The sequence below is a fragment of the Diorhabda sublineata genome, chromosome 3 (assembly GCF_026230105.1).
Source record: "Diorhabda sublineata isolate icDioSubl1.1 chromosome 3, icDioSubl1.1, whole genome shotgun sequence".
Classification (NCBI taxonomy): Eukaryota; Metazoa; Arthropoda; class Insecta; order Coleoptera; family Chrysomelidae; genus Diorhabda; species Diorhabda sublineata.
The window spans coordinates 16,153,016-16,171,461 of record NC_079476.1 but is presented as its reverse complement, the minus strand read 5'-3'; the positions used below and the strand labels follow the sequence as shown (position 1 = coordinate 16,171,461).

Below are 18,446 nucleotides of genomic sequence, written 5' to 3'. Positions count from 1 at the left end.
GTTTATCTCATAAACTAACCACTTTAATCTACAAGTATTATACATTTTTGAAATCAGCTCAAAGAGGAGTATCCAAATTTTACATAAAAAATATGACAAGTAATTTAAAAAAATAAAGGGGATGCTGCTAGGGGTGAGGGGGTGGCTTTTCCAGTAAGTTTAAATAAGCCATAATGCTTGCCCCTTCCAACAGAAATTGACGTGCTTTTGGATTTTTTCTAAATACCAGTATTACAAAAGTTATTAAAGGTGGATACTTTTATCTGAAAAGCACTGTATATTAATATATGTATATTGCGTAGTAATATATGTAGTAAATATATTGCGTAGTGCGGAAAAAAGCCAAATAAAGTCGCACGGTCGCGGTTAAAAGTCTCTTGCAACATATCTGGGGCTTCCACCTTTTTCCTGATTTGAGCATCTCAACGCCATTAGTATTAGTTGTATAATAAGTGTTCAATGTTGGTGTTGAGTTATTTTTTCAGCAAAGAAAAAATAACAATCGATAAGGAATCTCAAATAAGGAAAAGAGTTTTTGACTGTAAAGAAAATACCAGCTTAAATTTGTCGAAATAATCATTTATTCACAATTAACCTAGCAAAATCTAGCGTTCTTTGAGGTCTTTTTGGACCTAACACCCGTGAGGATCCGGCTGACAATGAATCGTTCATCTCATCTTTCGGAATCGTGTCTTGATAACGACAGTAAACAACAGAATCACTTCAGCACTAGCGCACTGGGCTCTTTTTGCAGACTTTGGCCTTGTCGCAATAAGATGACCACTTGAGTAGCTTTATCACTTGCTTTGTTCATTATCAAGTAGAATTCTGGTTTGTTGTTAACATAGATGTGTATTGGTTGACGTTTGAGGACAAACTGATAGTAGAGCACTAATATGTTTGAAATTTGAAAAAAAATACACTTTTTTGTTCAGTATTTTTCCAATGACAATTCCAGGGGTGTCGCCTGAGTCGATTATTTTGCTCAGGATACATCTTCTTTGTGTGAAAATTGTTTTTTTATTCATCTCGGTAACTAAAACTGAAACAAAAACCGATCATATTCTTAATATCGTTATGTGAGACATGGTTAAAATCAAGTTCAAAATCCCTGACACTCAAATGGTTGTAGGCCTGTGTAATAAAAGCATCTCCAAAATGGTGTTCTGCTAAACAGTTTTTGTCATACAAATGTTCTCAAGGAGTGGAACTAAAGTGATACAAATAAAACATTTAAACCACTAGAAAAATTGGGTCTTTTCTAAGTTGAACTTGATCATATTTTCCGAAACTGACGTATTTCCAGATTTTTTACTTCAGATACCTTGTATATAAAAGTATTTCAGCTGATTTTCGAAATATACGAGTAGATACTTATCTAACAATCATTTAACTCTAATTACCTACTGTTCTAGTAAATCAACTTCAATATACACAGTAGAAAGGTACCTCATATCGTTTATATCGAAATTATGAAAAATTTATCAAAAATAAAATCATTAGTGGATTTATTTCCACGAATTCTTATCAAATTAAAATCTTATCTCGTTAACAATTCACATTAAAAATTATCACGTGAAAAACTGTCGCATAATATCTATTTGTCATAGATAAAACAATTGGCTCACAGACTAAAAAAAATATTAGAAAAGTGGTGAACTGTGTGTAAATGTCGATGCGCATGTCTAACAAACATGCACATTCTAAAGATTGGAGTGGTCCTTAAAACGGGCATAAACAAGGTTCACGAAGTTGGTTAAGTCATTCGCCGCTCAGGTACGGTCAATGAATGTTTTTAAACGGTAGTGAAAGTTTGTGACTGAAATAATAATAAACATGGTAACGTTACAGCAATTACGTGAGGTATTAGTTGAAAACAACCAATCGCATCTTCTTCATTTCTACGACGAACTTAACGATGAAGAAAAACAGAAATTATTAGCCCAACTTTCAAATATTAATTTCAGTGAAGTGAATCAACTATTCAAAAATGCCATGGAATCCCTTAACGAACAGGGCGTCAAACTGGATAGTAAGATGAAACCAGTACCCAGTCACACTTTTGAATCCGAAGAAAGTATAAATTCCGAATTACTTGCTCAGTATAAAAAATTGGGCTTAGAAGAAATATCGAAAGGTCACGTTGCAGTTCTACTAATGGCAGGAGGTCAAGGTACCAGACTAGGTGTAAACTATCCTAAAGGAATGTATTCAGTTGGTCTACCTTCTGGGAAAACCCTTTTCCAAATACAAGCGGAACGTATCAAAAAAGTTATGAATTTGTCTAAACAACAAACTGGAACCGCGGGAAATATCGTATGGTATATAATGACAAGTGGTCCCACTGATAAAACAACTGAAAAGTTTCTCAAAAATAACGACTATTTTGGGCTCAATAAAAACGATGTGGTGCAATTCAAACAAGGTCTATTACCATGCTTCGATTTCGATGGTAAAATATTTCTAGAAGATAAGAATACAGTGGCGTTAGCACCAGATGGTAACGGAGGTATTTATAGAGCTCTGAAGAATAATGGTATACTAGAAGATATGAAAGTACGAGGTGTTAAATATTTACATGCTCATAGTGTCGATAATATTTTGGTTAAAGTAGCAGATCCCGTGTTTATCGGTTATTGTGTTAAAAAGGGAGCAGAATGTGGCGCTAAAGTTGTAAAAAAATCTGGACCCAACGAAGCTATAGGAGTGGTATGTCAAATCGATGGTAAATTCCAGGTTGTTGAATACAGTGAAATCACCGAAAAAACCGCAAATTTAAGAGACGAAGAAGGAAATTTGATATTCAGCTCAGGTAATATTTGTAATCATTTCTTCTCTACGGATTTTTTGAATAAAATAGCCGACAGATTCGAAAGTCAACTAAAATTACACGTGGCAAAGAAAAAGATTCCACACGTGAATCAACGAGGTGAAAACGTTAAACCGTCTACACCCAACGGAATTAAAATCGAAAAATTCGTTTTCGACGTTTTCGAATTCACAAACAAATTCGTGACATGGGAGGTGCCCCGTCATAGTGAATTCAGCGCTCTTAAAAATGCTGATAATCCCGAAGGTACAGCTGTTGACTGTCCCACTACGTCTAAAAGAGATTTGCTGAGATTACACAAAAAGTATATCGAAAATGCGGGCGGGAAAGTGACAACTAACGAAGTAGAAATTTCCCCGTTGCTATCGTACGCTGGTGAAAATTTGGAAATCAGAGTGAAAGGAAAAGTGTTCGATAAAAAAACTGTGATATTATCCGACGAAGAACAGTTATTTATGAATAATAATAATACCATTGATGGACCTGTTATTTCTAACGGTAAATTTTATGTTGAATAATATTAAAATGAAACAGAAAGTTCATATAAAAGTTATCTGAATGCATTCTGAATATTCAACCAAATATGTTAACAGTTATGAAAATTTTTTACCTAAAGTTCAATCCTTTTCTAATAATCAGGTATCTGAGCTATTACCACTCTAGACTAGATTTTATGAGATTTGAATTGAAATTTGATTACAACGGCGACTATGGTCTAGCTAATTATTAATTATTAATATGAATCAAATTACTTTTATTCGAACGTAAATATTATTCTAAATTATAATTGTTTTTATATCATTTTTGGAAATTTTTGATATACATTTATTTGTTAGAATCCATTTTTGGTATCTTTATATATATACGAGGTATGAAAAATTACTTCTGAAATGCTTTATTAAGAATTCATATATTTTAATCCTCTATTTCTTTAAAGAAGTCTTCTTTTGGTTCCTTCAGGTTCCGTAGCTCCAATCGACGAATATGTTTATAATTCAAAATGATCGAAAGGATTAATTTTTTGGTTCTGTGGGATTGCGGATGCTCAATGTATAGCGCTAGTCCAATACTACCTCTAATTTCAAAAAGTTCATGTGACATGGCCTTGGCTGCCAAGGATCTTCATCTTCTGTTTGTAATACTCTGAAGCTCCGTAGTCTTTTACACTTCAAGAGAATGTTAATAGATGGCTCGTCTTCTATCCTGTATTTTCTGTTAAACCTACCATCTTCAAGTATTCATAGAGGCGACAACGTTTCGAGAACTTCCTATTAGTATTCATAAATTGTTTTACTTAGATTGATATATCAAATAAATCTTCTTTTGTTATAGTAGAAGAGTATCTTCTCCTACCTCAGTCAATGTAGAGTTTTCCAGAAACTGCATTTTTTCTAATCTCACTCTTTACCTAGTTTTTTTTTCTATTATCTTGTGACTGATTGTAAAAGAGGTTTCAGATCCTACTAATTGATTATCCAATATCATAATTCTGATAATAAAATACTTTTCTCTTACTGGGCCCTTTTTTCATTTGGGTATAATTCTACTTGTATGCATAGTGAATTGCTTATTAATATATAGGGTTTTGCTCTTAGACCGTGCCCTCTTATTTCAGTTCTTTTTGTTATTTTGGAGCTGTACGTTCACCTTTTCATGACAGCTCTTTCATTTCTAGTATGGTGATTTAAACCCATTCACTTAAATAGCTCAGTTAACAGGTAATTTTTTTTTCAACGTGGAGCCTTCTCAGTAGTTCATCCTGAAGTATGTCCTATATTTGATTATTGTCTGAGGGAATTCCGCTTTATTTCTTGTGACTTGTCTTGATTTTCCGACATACTTTCTAATAATACATGGATAGCTGGGAAATTTGGTTATATCATTTCTAGTGCAGCAGTTGGGTAAGTTTTTATGGCCCTGGTTGTAAATATGTAAACCAATCTTTGTACCTAAGAGAGATTCTTATGGTATCCAGACTAGTTCTAGCATCTCAGACCACTTTCCTGTATATGATGATTAGACTCACTATCACTGTGTATATCCAGAGGAGGATTCATGATTTACACCCTCAATTTTTGATGCGCTGTTTCTGTATATATTCAGGGATTCACTGGTCATTCGCTCTTGTGTTTATTCTAGATAAATTTACTATCTAGGATAAGTTCCATATATTTCCCATCGCTTGACCATCTAGTTTGACAGTCTTGACATTGAGCTGTTTCTTTCTAGTGAAAGTGATTAGGTAGGTTTTTATGAAATTGAAATTTAGTATCACCTACATACATCATGAGAAATTAAGTCTTCTTCGATTTCTGTTACAGAAGATATTATCAAATCCACCCTTTCTTGAATGAGTATGTCGTCGATGTACCAGGTCAATCACTCTGTATAAAAATTCATCTAATAAAGGGCTCCATATAAATGGGGATACAACTCACATAAATTGTCATGAAATATAGTTTTCTATTTGTCATTTGGAGTATAAATTCAAACATTTTTGCGGATTTCTTGTTATTAAAACATGAAAATTTTGAGCATCCTATTTGCAAGTCATCATTGTCATGTAAATTTTGTCGTAATGATTCTTATCAATTCTTAGTTTCAGCAAAGCAAACACACGAACTAAACTAAAGGTCAAATTTTATAAGATTTTTTCTATATCTACTATTGACGTAAATATCTTAGAATCCACTCAAATACAAGTACACGCGATAAAAAATTCACTGTCATGCACTTGTCCTAATGAATAACTTCAGTTGCAGTTTTTTCAAATGTCATGTAAATTAGTACATAAATTCGTTGCTCTACTGCTACATAAAATCTTTTTCTAGAAAAAAAATCTTTGATGGGAATGATTTATACGGATATACAAATTTGTGTACAGTAATGAAAGGTACTGCATTGCAAAAGACTGTCCTGTAACTGAAGCGTTTGACATTCAGGAACTCCTATCATAGAACTCGTTTTGTAATTACTATACCTAGTATATCTGAACATTCCTTATTGTCATTAAAGGGTTTATAACATTTCTACCCTCTTATACATTTTATTTTAAATAAAAACCACTCAATTTTAAATATTTTCACCCTGTATTTTGTAGTTGGTTAGCTTCAGAGTCGTACCGGTTTTTAATTTTGCGAAATATGAAAATTGTTGTCGTACATATTGGTTGCTTTTTCAAACGCATAAATTTTTTTCTCAATTTCCTAGGCTCGTAGGTTGTTTGGATGGAGTGGAATAATCAAACATCGATTATATTTCACATTTTTACCTAACTACACATAACTTAACGTTTCGCTCTTTCTTTGGTAGAATTTCCAAAAGAATATATTAGAAAATTTCCACTTCATAATTTCAACAAAATGATATTATACCAGGTATATTGGAACATAAACTGATTATTCCATTTATGGTAAATTTTGCTAAGGTTTTTTATATCTTGCCTATCATTTCTTTGATTAATAATTTCTGATAGTGTGTCTTGAGCTAAGATTGTTGGTTTTTGAAGTAAAGTTTAATATTTTCATTTTTGTCGTGTTTGTGTAAAGTAGTTGATGAATTCTTGGTATATTTGTGATCCTCCATTCTGCTCTCTAAGTATTGTGTAGTCATTCCTATATAATTTTTTGAAAAATTCAAATATGGTATGGAATAAATATTTAATTTTTTAGTGTTTTTAGTTTTGTTTTTTAGTTTAGTGAATAGTGGTGATAATGAGTTGTGTAATTTATGACTTATATTGATGTTGTGTTTTAATAAAATTCATTTCAGTTTTTCTGATAGTTGGTTCGTATAAGGGAGTGCCAGATATGTATCTTTTTCTTGGCTTGGACTTATTTGTGTAGTTTGATTTATATTGTTGTCAGTTGTCATTGTATTATTTATATGTACGTTGTTGAATGATTCCACTGATTTGATTTCCTTAATATTGATTATTTTTAAAATATTTTTGACTTTTTGTGTGTTTTCGGGGTGATATTCAGAAGAAGTTAAGTTTGAAGTTCTATATTTTAATCTGAGAACGACGGTGTTTTTTGTGATTTGGGATAGAATGAGTTACAATCTAGATATCTTCTAGACAATGTTTCTTATATAATTGTCTTCGTTTATCCGCAATTAATTCTAGAAAAAGATCATGATTCACTGCAGTGTCCATTCTATATAAATTAGAGTATCGGAAAAAATTAGGAAAACTTTGATCTAACTATCAAACCTTGCTTAAGACTGATAAAGCTGACCGACTCCAAGGAAAACAAAGGATTTGGCAGAAATTAGCCAGTTGCCTCTTTGTCGGCTTCAGTCTTTTCGACCTCCACCAGAGCAACTGTTATTGTCGATATACACATTAACAAATACGTTGAATAACTGTGACATTATTGTTGTATTAAATTGTCGGATGTCGTTGTATAGCTCGTAAATCGACACCAATCTTCAAAAGCTGTAAACTGCAAAGAGTGAAGTAAACAGTGACATATTCGTTATTAAACCATATTAGTCCAAATTAATTTTTTTATTGTGATAATTGTTTTTTGTAAGGAAATTGGGCTCAGGGTATGTGCCAACATGATATTTTCTGTTTATTTCGGAAAAAAGGTGTAACGCTTAGCTTTAAGCTAGCTAATTCTGGTACATTCAAGAATATTTTATCATTTAACACATTTCTAGAACTTACAAAAACATATAAAAAAAAAAAAGTGTCTTTTTTACGCACATTAGATTAGCATCTACTACTATGTTCAATGTCACGTTTTGGATATTTCTGGACGACCCGCAGCTTTTGAAGGTACTCCATACCGCTGTAGATACGACATTACAATTTTGCGCTTTTACTCAAGCTGAGATAGAATTGTTTCTAGATTTTTTGTGAATTATTCAAGCATTTTTGCCTAAAACATCAATAAGCCAGCTAAGCACACACCGCAATCTTATTGAGATTCTATAGCGCGAAACTTTTTGATCCATAAGATCTGTGCCTTCCATTCCATTTTTATATTTACGACTAATATCTAACCTATTGATTTTCGTGTATTGTTTTTAGATATGTGAATACCTCTTCACTTGGGCTAGAGGAGCTATTCGGCTGGACGTAGATGCGACTGTAACTACATTATTATCTAGCCAGTTTAGAAAAATTATTCCACTATATCGGTCAATTATGTGAGCAAATTCTTCCTTGTTAGCATTTTCAGCATATGTTTTTTATTGGGCAATATTTTTTGGAATTTTGTTCGTCCTCATCGTGCTGGTCGCCCCGTAACCTTGTTATGTTGAATGAATCAAAACATCCACGCTTGTGAATAAGTTGTCCAAATAAAAATAGTATGGCAAATATTTCCGGAAACTCTCTGAGCATGCGGAGTAGTGGCGAAGAAGACTTTCTAAAAATAATGTCATCCTTTTAATAAATATAAGGGTTTCGATTGGTGTTATTATTTTAACACTTGCTTGTATTTGGTGTGTTGATCAATCCTCTTATCGTTAGCTTCGGCATTTAGATCCTCTTCATAGACCATTTCAAGAGCTTCTTATAATGTAAAAAAAGCAAAAATAGGTTTTGACCCGCACTTTTTCGGTAAAAAATATAAATATGTTGCCTATTAGCCTAACGTCTAATCTAACTACAACATCCTAACGAAAATTGTATCCAAACCATTAGAGTTCGATACTTTCATATATTAAGAACAAAATTAACAGAATTTATTTAACGTAATTGATTGATTTTCTAACTTTTAGTTGTAGAATTGTATTTATTATCAAATCTACTACATTCACTTTTATTACGAGTGATATATTTTCAGATCTCACTCTAGATTTTTACTGACAATACATGTAGTCAATAGTTGAATAGACAATAGTTTAGAGGCAGTCGTGGTACTGCATGTCCTACATTTACAGCTATAATATCACAAACATGCTAGATTTAAACAGAAAATGCTACTTATGTCTCAGTGTAGCTCGAAATAAATGTGAAAAGTCAAGAAGTATTCTTGAAATTGAATTGATTCTTTTTAATTTAGTTTTTCTAATACGAATCTATCTACCCTTTAATTCGAGTTCGTCTTATGCCTAATCGACATAGATAATGCATCAATTTTCACTTCTTTCCTTTTTTGTTTTTAATACAAATTACTATGTTGATACACTTTGATCTGATATCCCTCAATTAATGCGAATCTTTCATCGACTTTGGAGTGTATGAGTACTACCGTGATAAAATACTTGTACATCCAGTTTCGTCATTATTTATTCTTTCGTTCAATAGAATATGATATAGAACTTCAAAACCTTTGAATTTGTAGATTAATATTCGTTTTTCAGTCAATACCAACATGAGAGGTTCTAGAAAAAAAATTTAGAACTCAAAGTCCGTTTTTTAAGATTTCGCTGCACGATCAATATCTTGTCTAGATTTTCAATTTACCATAAGAAAAGTCAGTGATATAGCTATATATGAAGACATTTTACTATTAATTTGTCTTATCAAAACTTACAGCAACAAAGATCTTCAAAAAACATCAAAAAACGTCGGGAATTAACCGTTGAAAGTGTGTAAAATTAATTTCTGTACGTCTAAACATAAACCTACAATTTTTCAAGAACAATATATTTTCGAGAACTTCTTCTTAACATTTTACATGAAAAACAACATTTTCAACTAATTAATAGTTCAAAATGACAGGAAAACTATTAGCTGTTAAAATAATTATGAAAAACTGCTGATGTGTTTAAAAATATGAAACATCCGAAGCAAAACAATTATAAAACCAGGCCAGGAATCATAAAACCTTGATTTAATTAAATAATCTCCTCATTTAGACGATCAAAAGTCTTCTCATTTCAAATCTTAATTCACACTGTTTATCAATAAGCAAACTTGAGTCAACGTTAATCAATATGTTTCTCGCGCAGGATAAGTGCTTCTAAATTGTCATAAGTTTTTGTTGCTCTCAATTTGGTCTTTATCAACATTAACTTTGAAAAAAAAGACATTTGCAGGTAACCTGTGCTAGAGGAATCGTTAGTAAATATTTGTATACTTTGTACAGTTCTGTTTATTGAGGACAGTACATATTACAATCTACTGTCACTCACTGTGTAAGCTGGGAAGTCTTCAGCATCCTACTTGCGGTTTTTCTTCATTTTCAAGTAGACATAAATCGTCATCGAGGCATCAAATCTTCCAGTCTCATCGACACAATAATCTTGTTCAATTGACTGCATGCTTTTACTGGGCCAAACATTGAGCAAAGACATGATTCCTTCTCCTTGAACGCCATCCAGCAAATATGAAGAGAGGCAACGAAGTTTCCTTGTATCAAGTTATTTCGTTAAACGAAAGGTATTTTGAGAGTTAAACACTTGTTCGATAACAAGAGGGCGACGTCTTACCCTTGAGCTGAGGGCGCAGGGGGAGACTCCCCTTTATCCCCAAAAGCCAGCATGGGCTTGTAGGTATGTCATGTTTTTGGTATATATTTATGTATCATTTTTTTCAAATTTGTCTACAAGTTTAATTATATTGGCATTTCTTCCTCGTGATGCAAATTATGATGAGTAAAATAATCTGGATCAAACTCATATTTTCATATGAAAACCCTAGTTTCCTGATACATATTTTATATAGATTTCTGAAATCCCAAAAGACAACCAGTTTCTACTTACGCAAAAAATTTTGTAAAAGAAATTTTAACATACTTCTTTCCTAAAGAAAATAGTCGATAATGACAGGTATTTGACTGATGGGTTACTTGCTCATCTTCTTCTTCTTGTTCTTCCTTTTTAAGTAACTGTTCTTAGCTGTCGTAAATCGAGTTTTTCGGTATATGGCTCAGTTGGTTATATAATTATCTTGTATCTTGATATTGTTATATTTCTTCATATTGTGTCATTTAAAAGACTTACTATTCTTTAAATGTTTGAATGAAATAAAAATAGCACTTATGGAAAAATCAAAAAGTGCTGAAAGTGCTAATTTGGAATTTTCATATGTGTAGTTATTTACTTTTTAGGTTGAAGAGAAAGATAGATGATTTTATTATTATTTAATTTCTTGTATAAAAATTCTCCTGTCATTTCATGTGGCCATATTGTTTACCCTGTATATTTATATGTGTGTCTTGACTAAATCAATTTCTTTTCTATCTTATAGTAATTGGATTTTCTCGCACTAATACCATATTTGTGTTTGTTCTTAATTAAAATCATGATGCAAAAATTGATAACAATGAGAATAATATTTTGTAATTTCCCCTTAATCCTTTCTTAGTAATTGGAAATGATATTTTTCATAGATTTCATTGATTTGTAAAGATAACATGTGTAAAAAATAGTCCACTGCTTAATTGCATAAAGGAATTTAACCTATTTTTTCTATTGTTTATTGTTTTATTGTTTTTTTCTACTGTTTATTCCAAACAAAAAACATGCCCCGCAACGAAAATTTGTCTTCTTCTTTCTCTTTTTTTTGAATAAGTTTGATTGAAACTATTTGTCTTCCTCTTGAAACTTTTTTGAGAGCTCCAGCTGACATATAATCTTTTTCGCGGTCTGCCCCAAGAAGTTCTTACCTGATATCCTGAGTTTTCATTGTATATTTGAGCCTCGTTCCCTTAAGTGATCTCGATGCTTGTTGATGCTTCTTTTGATTGAATTAGCGTTTCCTCTATTAAATTTTCTCACTTGATATTACTATGAGGAAGTTGAATTCGATTGTTTCTTGTATTATGTTATAATTTACAGCTAATTTACATCTAATAGGTTCTTTGGCGACCATTGATTGAGTCATCTAAGGTGACAGGCTCATATTATATCTATCCACTGCTGTCGTTATCCTCTATAGTAAACGCTTCATTCTCTATCATATTACATCCTACATATTACATATATCTTCTTATATAGTCCACGTTGAGTTAGACATTTGGTAGAAACACTCAAAAAAATAGCTGGAAAAATTTGAATAAACAGAACCACCAAACATATTTCAAAGACCCAACGTTTCGCTTTTTTCCCATATTCTGATCGAAGTGTGGTTGACTTGGATAAAAATATTTATTCAAATTACTACAATCCCTTCCAGCTATGGTGAGAACTGAAAATTTATATAATTAATTAATATAATATAATAACAGAAGCAACAGTTTCACACTAATACAATTAATGAAGCATATCAACTAAAAAGCATTAGTTCAAACATGAACGTGAAAACAGAATGAAATAATATTTACAATACATATCTATTGCTATTAAATGAAATTTAACATAAAAAAGAAACGAAAAAGTAGAGAATATCAAAAAAGATTGTTGGGAAAAATTTGTAACAGAGGAAGATGCTGAGAATTAAAAAAAAGCACGTGTATATAAAAACTCAGTTTGGAATACAATACGAATGACTTTAAAGCACTCAAGAATAATACGTCAAATATATAACAAGAGAGAAACAATTACGAATTTTGAACCAGCTCTATGGTTCAGGCAATTCTGGAGGTTTTGTTTATCAAACATTTGGTTCTCTTGAGATTAATGACCACAAAGCAGCATAATCGAACTAATTTTCAAGCATTCTACGCTTTCAAAAGTATTTCGTTATCTTGGAATAATCGTTGAGAAAGTGATAGAGTTGGCAGAGAATATAAGCGATTAGATTAAAGCAAAATCTGATACTTCTACTGCATTTTCTATTGGTTGTTACGAAAGTATAGATGTATGTGGTGTCACTGCATTTTTTCTTCGTGTTGTTGATTAGGAGTTACTTTAGTTAGTGCCTTTGTATAACACAACAATTGGGGTGAATTTGTTCAAATATAATCAAAACTATCTGCAAAAATATTTGACATAATTGTGTTGTGTTGTCATAGATTTGGCTCGTTCTGTGGGTAGAGTGAATAATCACCAATAAATTTTATGCTCAAAAATCATCAAGCTGGAGAGCGTTTTTGAAAGCACTTTCGGTTACTAACTAAATTAAATAGACAAAAATATACGGTTAGAATGGAAATAGAGAATCTTGATCCCAATTTTCGAATAAAAGGAGAATAAACTGATCCACTAAACTGTTGAATTATTAGTTTGATGAGTACTGTATAAAAAAATTCATCAACACTAACCGGTTTGTGAAAGGCGGTAAGGATTTGAATATAACAGGTGTCCAAGTAATGTCCGGGGTCAAACGAAAATTCAAACTGGGTTGGTTCTAATCGTTCCCAGACAATTTGACGTAGAAATTTATGGTATTGTCATTTGATTGGGGTAGGAAACTGGAAAAGAAATATTCCATTATACCACTATATAATGTTGAGTAGGAACAACTTTTTCTTAACGGGAGAATTAGTATTTATAGTCTCAGTGTTCGCCAGATCTAACACCATAGAATCATTTTTTGTAGGGTTATCTTAAAAAACGGATTCGTAATAGTAATGTGACTCCAGTGGTCACCTAGGCATAAAAACAGTTTCGACGAGTTCTACAACTTACATTAACTCTCTATGAAATAATTTTGAATTGTTTGGATACATTTTCAGTTTTTTCAATTACATTGATGGTTGTTGAAGGAAACTTATTCTTATTATACCAATTCACAATTATGTAGTATTCCAAATAGAACTATACGTAACTTTTTTTGATAATATACATATGTTGCTTTTTCAAAAAAATAAAAACTACCCTACCGTGGGCTGTAAAACATAATACTTCTTTCGTTCGTCATTTAGATTAGTAGTTCACTTAATAAGTCTCGAAAGTAGTCTTTTACTGGACGAATGGGCAATTTCTACAAGCCTGCAAGTCTTGTAAAAAACCACTTTCGGGACATATTACGTACAATATTTTTTTTAAAACGGGCATTGTTGTACCATAAGCTTCATATTATTCACAATCAAATGCATCATTTTGAGTATCCATTTTATAATAAATGTCATGTTTTCAACTAAACGTCAAAATATGTTACTTTATAGTTTCAAATAATAAAAAACTCGGTTTCTATAGAAACCAATTGACCACTAACTTAGACTAACTATTTTATTATTTTTTTCATTAAAGATAGGCCGTGAAGTGAATAAAAATGAGTCTTTTACCGAATTATCATAATAATTTTCTGGCTCGGTTCGACAAAATGAGATTTTCTGACTTAAAAATAAACCGAAAAGTACTAATTTCTAGCCTGTTTAAAAAAATACTTCAAACTAACTCCAATCGGTTTTTTTACTTACATTAAATGATCTGTCTTTTATTTCAACACTCCATTATAAAAATTTCTCATGCGTAATATAGAGTCATTCACCATGCTTACTACTTTGTATGCTAAATTTTCTTGCAATTTTCCATACTTTTAGAATTCATTTAGAAGTTTTTCTTGATAATTATTGTATTTGCTAAATAAATTATTGAAGGTTTGATATTCAGAATGCAATGTGATCCTTTCTATTGTGATGAAAGCATAGAAATTGATATTTTTGTAAAATTATTACTAAGTTAATTGAAAATATATATTTTTATATTACTTACTATAGCGAACATTTGGTTTATTAAATAGTTAAGTTATTAAGTGTATTAAATAGTATCACAATTTTTTTTGGATTTTTGTAAAAATTGAGAATATTCTATACCGAAAAAAAAAATGGATTTTCTAATTTTTTTCTAAATGTCAAACATAATTTCCCAACTTGAAATTTCCTGATATAATCCTTTCTGTATATAAAACACCTTTCATAAACACCCCGCTCTTCTTAGTACTTCCTCGTTCCTCACTCTGTCTGTCCATGGTAACATGGGTAACACAAATGCATAGGGTGTGGTGGGCATGCTCGTAGTTAGGAGGTCTACATAAAGGTTTACCTCGTGACCCTCTAGGTGGCCACGCGCGCCTGCTATTCAAGACAAGCGAGTTCGACTTTTTGTGTGGTCTACTCACCACTCGACCTGGCATGTTCACCAGTAATTGGCGCCTGTACAACTGACAACCGATGAGTTGCCATTATGATAATGATTATCTACACTCTCGCAGAGAAACCAGTTGAATAATGACATTACCAGAAATTGAGGAACGTTACACTCTTCCATACACCTACCATATGTACCAGTTTTTAATTTTTCTTCAATTTTCTTTGCAATACTGTTTTTTTTTTCAGTGAATGTAATTTCTCCTTTACTTTCCTGTACAAAATGAACATTTGATTTTGGTCTAAATAAATTGGACTGTAAGCCCAAAATCATGTTGCTACATTTGTTTATTAAATTAAGTTATTTATTCACCTACATTTAATAATTGACCATAAATGGTTTCTGGCTCCCGGTTAATTATCTCAAATCCTTTTTATCTTGCAGCAATCGCAAAACAAAAACACATAATTTGAATACTCTGTGAAAATCTATAAAAAAAAATCTGAATAGTTGAAAGCTTTAATACATATTTCATCACTTCATATAAAAGAGACAATATACAAATAAATACAGATTCCTTCGACTTATAAAATCGATGTTGCCAAATATCCTTCCATATAATTTGTTCATGATTATTGCAAAATACCGTCAAGAAATGAGTTAATTGGAGCATAAAATATCTAAATGAAAAGAGATAGTCGCTAGGCGAGACCTTACTCAATCATTCAACATGTTTTATTTTCACATACAGGATGTTCCCGGCCTAATAATAACTATTTTGTTGATAATTATTATTTTATAGATTCTTTCATTCAAAAAATGTTAAAATTCATGATTTTCCAAATTTCTTCCAATTGGTTTGGTAGGAATATTTTTCGTTCGCCATATTCCTAATTAACATACTCTTGCTACGTGATCTCCATGTGTTAAAAAAAATTGGTTATTTATTTATTGAAAATAACATGTCCAAATGCAAAGCGTTGTGCTCACAGCATTCATTCAATAGAGCACTAAAATTGCCCAGACGGCTCAGTTATTCTCCGTGATAGCTGCCATTTCGTGATGGATATTATGTCTTAATTCTGCAAGAAAAGTCGGTTTGTTGGTGTAAACTTTGTATTCTACATAACCCTCTCAGGAAAAAAATCATAAATGTAAAGTGGGAGTGCGTGGAGGTCAACTCGTGGCAGAGATATATTGGACATATGTAAAGTTACTCAGTCCTACTGGAACCATGTTCTTTGGTTATAACCATGAAAGTTTTGCAGTTCATCTACTAAGAAGTCGCTTAACATCTGCACCTAACACATTGCAGCCCATACGCTAACTTTTGGCGAATTTAAAGGTTTACGATGTTTGTGTTTTGGATTGGTTGCAAGCAATTTTGCTTGTTGACGTGTCCATTGAAATGAAAATGAGCTTCATCCGAAACAAGATTTTGATAAACGTTGGAAAATGTTTAATCATCTAGTGGTCCAGCCCCTGACCAGCATCCTGAGGCTTTGATTCTTGTAGACCGACTAACACTGTCTAGGTTTTGAAGCGTTCTAAAATATCTTGGATGCTCTCGGATTTTGGTTTATTCTTTCTAGGTGCTACAGTTGCATTTTTGTGAAACTCACGCACTCAGGACACACCATCTGCTATCGAAAAACACTGTATAGCGACATACCTCTCCCGCAAGTCCGAATATTTGCGTTGACGCAAAAAGCAATACAAAGGTGAACTTTCTTTTGATACACCTTATAACGAGTGGCCCAAAAGTCGCGCAACGCTAACACAAAATGCGCATGAGTTGGTTTCACCCTACTAGTACAAGGTTACGCGTTTCTACCGAATATCTTACAGTTGTTCGTGTGTAAAGGAGCGGTGAGGGTATTTAAATGTGTAAATGTGTAACCATGGCAACGGGATGGAGTTATCGGTTCACAATTGCGGAACGCGTGTTTTTAGTGACCTCGTACTACCGTTATCATGCCGATTATCAAAACATTTTCTCCGATTTTGCCGAAAAATTTCCTAACAGTCAAGTTCCGAGGCATGAAACTGTGTATCGCTTGATAAAAAGGTTCGAAAGAAATGGTACTGTGAATGATACGAAGCGTTCGGGGCGACCACGCAGCGTGCGAACTGCAGAAAACCTACACATCGTCGCTGAGAGTTTTGTTGAAACACCAGCGCGATCAGTCCGTAAAGCTTGCCATAAATTGGAAATTTCTCGTTCCAGCTTGCAGCGAATAATGGAGGAAGTAGGTATGCATGTTTACAGACCACGTCTTTTACAAGCATTAACAGAAGACGATCCGGACCGCAGACTTCAGTTTGCTGAGTGGTACGTAATTCGATGTGAAGCGTTCAAAGACTTCTTTAAAACCATTTTGTGGTCAGATGAAGCACAATTTAAATTAAATGGCCGAATCAACAGACACAATTGCGTATAATGGTCTACAGACAATCCGCATATCACCATCCAAGAAGAATTAAATGTTCCAGGTGTAACGGTATGGCTTGGTGTTTGCTCCTTCGGAATCATTGGCCCTTACTTTTTCGACACAACAGTAACAGGTGCTGCATATCTTGATGGAACTGCGCGAAGAACTGAATAATAACCCGGATTTTTCTGGTTGTGTGTTAACTCTTCAACAAGATGGCGCGCCGGCCTATTACGCTGTAATTGTTCGCGAATTCCTAAATCAAAACCTACGTTTTTTTTTCGAATAAATTTTGTACTTTTGCTACGCAATGTCATTTTTTTTCAATTGGTTGCGCGACTTTTGGGCCACTCTGTATAAGCAACAATAGACTATTAGTACTCAGTCTATATAAAAAATTGAAAATTTTGGATTCACTTCTCAATATAACTTTTAGCACAATATATTTGACCCAGCGATGTTTCATCTTCTTTAAACTGTTTGAAAAATATGTTTTCTCGAGATATGTAAGAGATACATCCCTATAAGCATGGACCTTCTCCATCGACACCTGCTGGCATGTGAATTTTTGAAGTTTGGAATTGGAGAGAAATTGCACAGGGCCATATCTAAAGAAGACTGTGTCTGGTACCAGTTTGTAGCCCAATTTGGCCGTGGCAGACGCAAAAATGTGAACAGATAGTGAAATAACCCTTTTTTCACTCCACTCTAAAAACTACTTGTTATTCTCGTCAATTTACTGCTTAATGGGCGCCATCAGTTAATGGGCGCCATCAGAGGGGTTTCCGTCCACTGCGGACTTCTGCGGACACTGATTTCGTTGAGCTATTTCTCTCCCAAAACAAGAGTAATCTCGTATAGCTGTTAGGTTTCCAAAATTAATATTTTTTAAAACATTGAACTGTCAAGAAAGTGTCATATATTCCATAGTTTACTGTGATTGAAAAAGAAGCATAATTATATAATAGGAGATTTAGATATATAATACAAATTTTATATCAATATCTGCTCCCTTTTTGACAAAATATCAATAAAAAATCAGATATCGATACTTCTATCAAAACCAAGTTATAAAGCTGCAACACGTAATCTGGGACACCTTGTACATTTTATTATTATTTTATTATGTATTCAACTCTTATCTATGATGATATTGAATATAATGTACATAATAAATATTATTTTGTATTAAATTTCAAGGTCGTGTGATTTAGTTTCGCGTAGGTATTCCAATTTCTGAAAGTTAATCATCTTATAATGTGTAAATACCATATGTTTTATTGAATAATTGTTATTTTATTTAATAAAAT

The 18,446-nt window shown here is 32.6% G+C and overlaps 1 protein-coding gene across 1 annotated transcript; it reads left to right on the top strand.

Annotated features, from left to right (window-relative positions):
• The first annotated feature begins 1,734 nt into the window (after positions 1-1,734).
• LOC130441626 (UDP-N-acetylhexosamine pyrophosphorylase-like protein 1) lies at positions 1,735-15,866 on the top strand. Its single transcript, XM_056775387.1, has one exon. It carries the CDS (start codon positions 1,837-1,839, stop codon positions 3,346-3,348), a length of 1,512 nt encoding a protein of 503 aa, XP_056631365.1. The 5' UTR covers positions 1,735-1,836; the 3' UTR covers positions 3,349-15,866.
• Positions 15,867-18,446: the final 2,580 nt, after the last annotated feature.

Coding starts and splice junctions, on each gene's coding strand:
- LOC130441626 (XM_056775387.1), top strand. CDS start 1,837: ATGGTAACGTTACAGCAATTACGTGAGGTATTAGTTGAAAACAACCAA.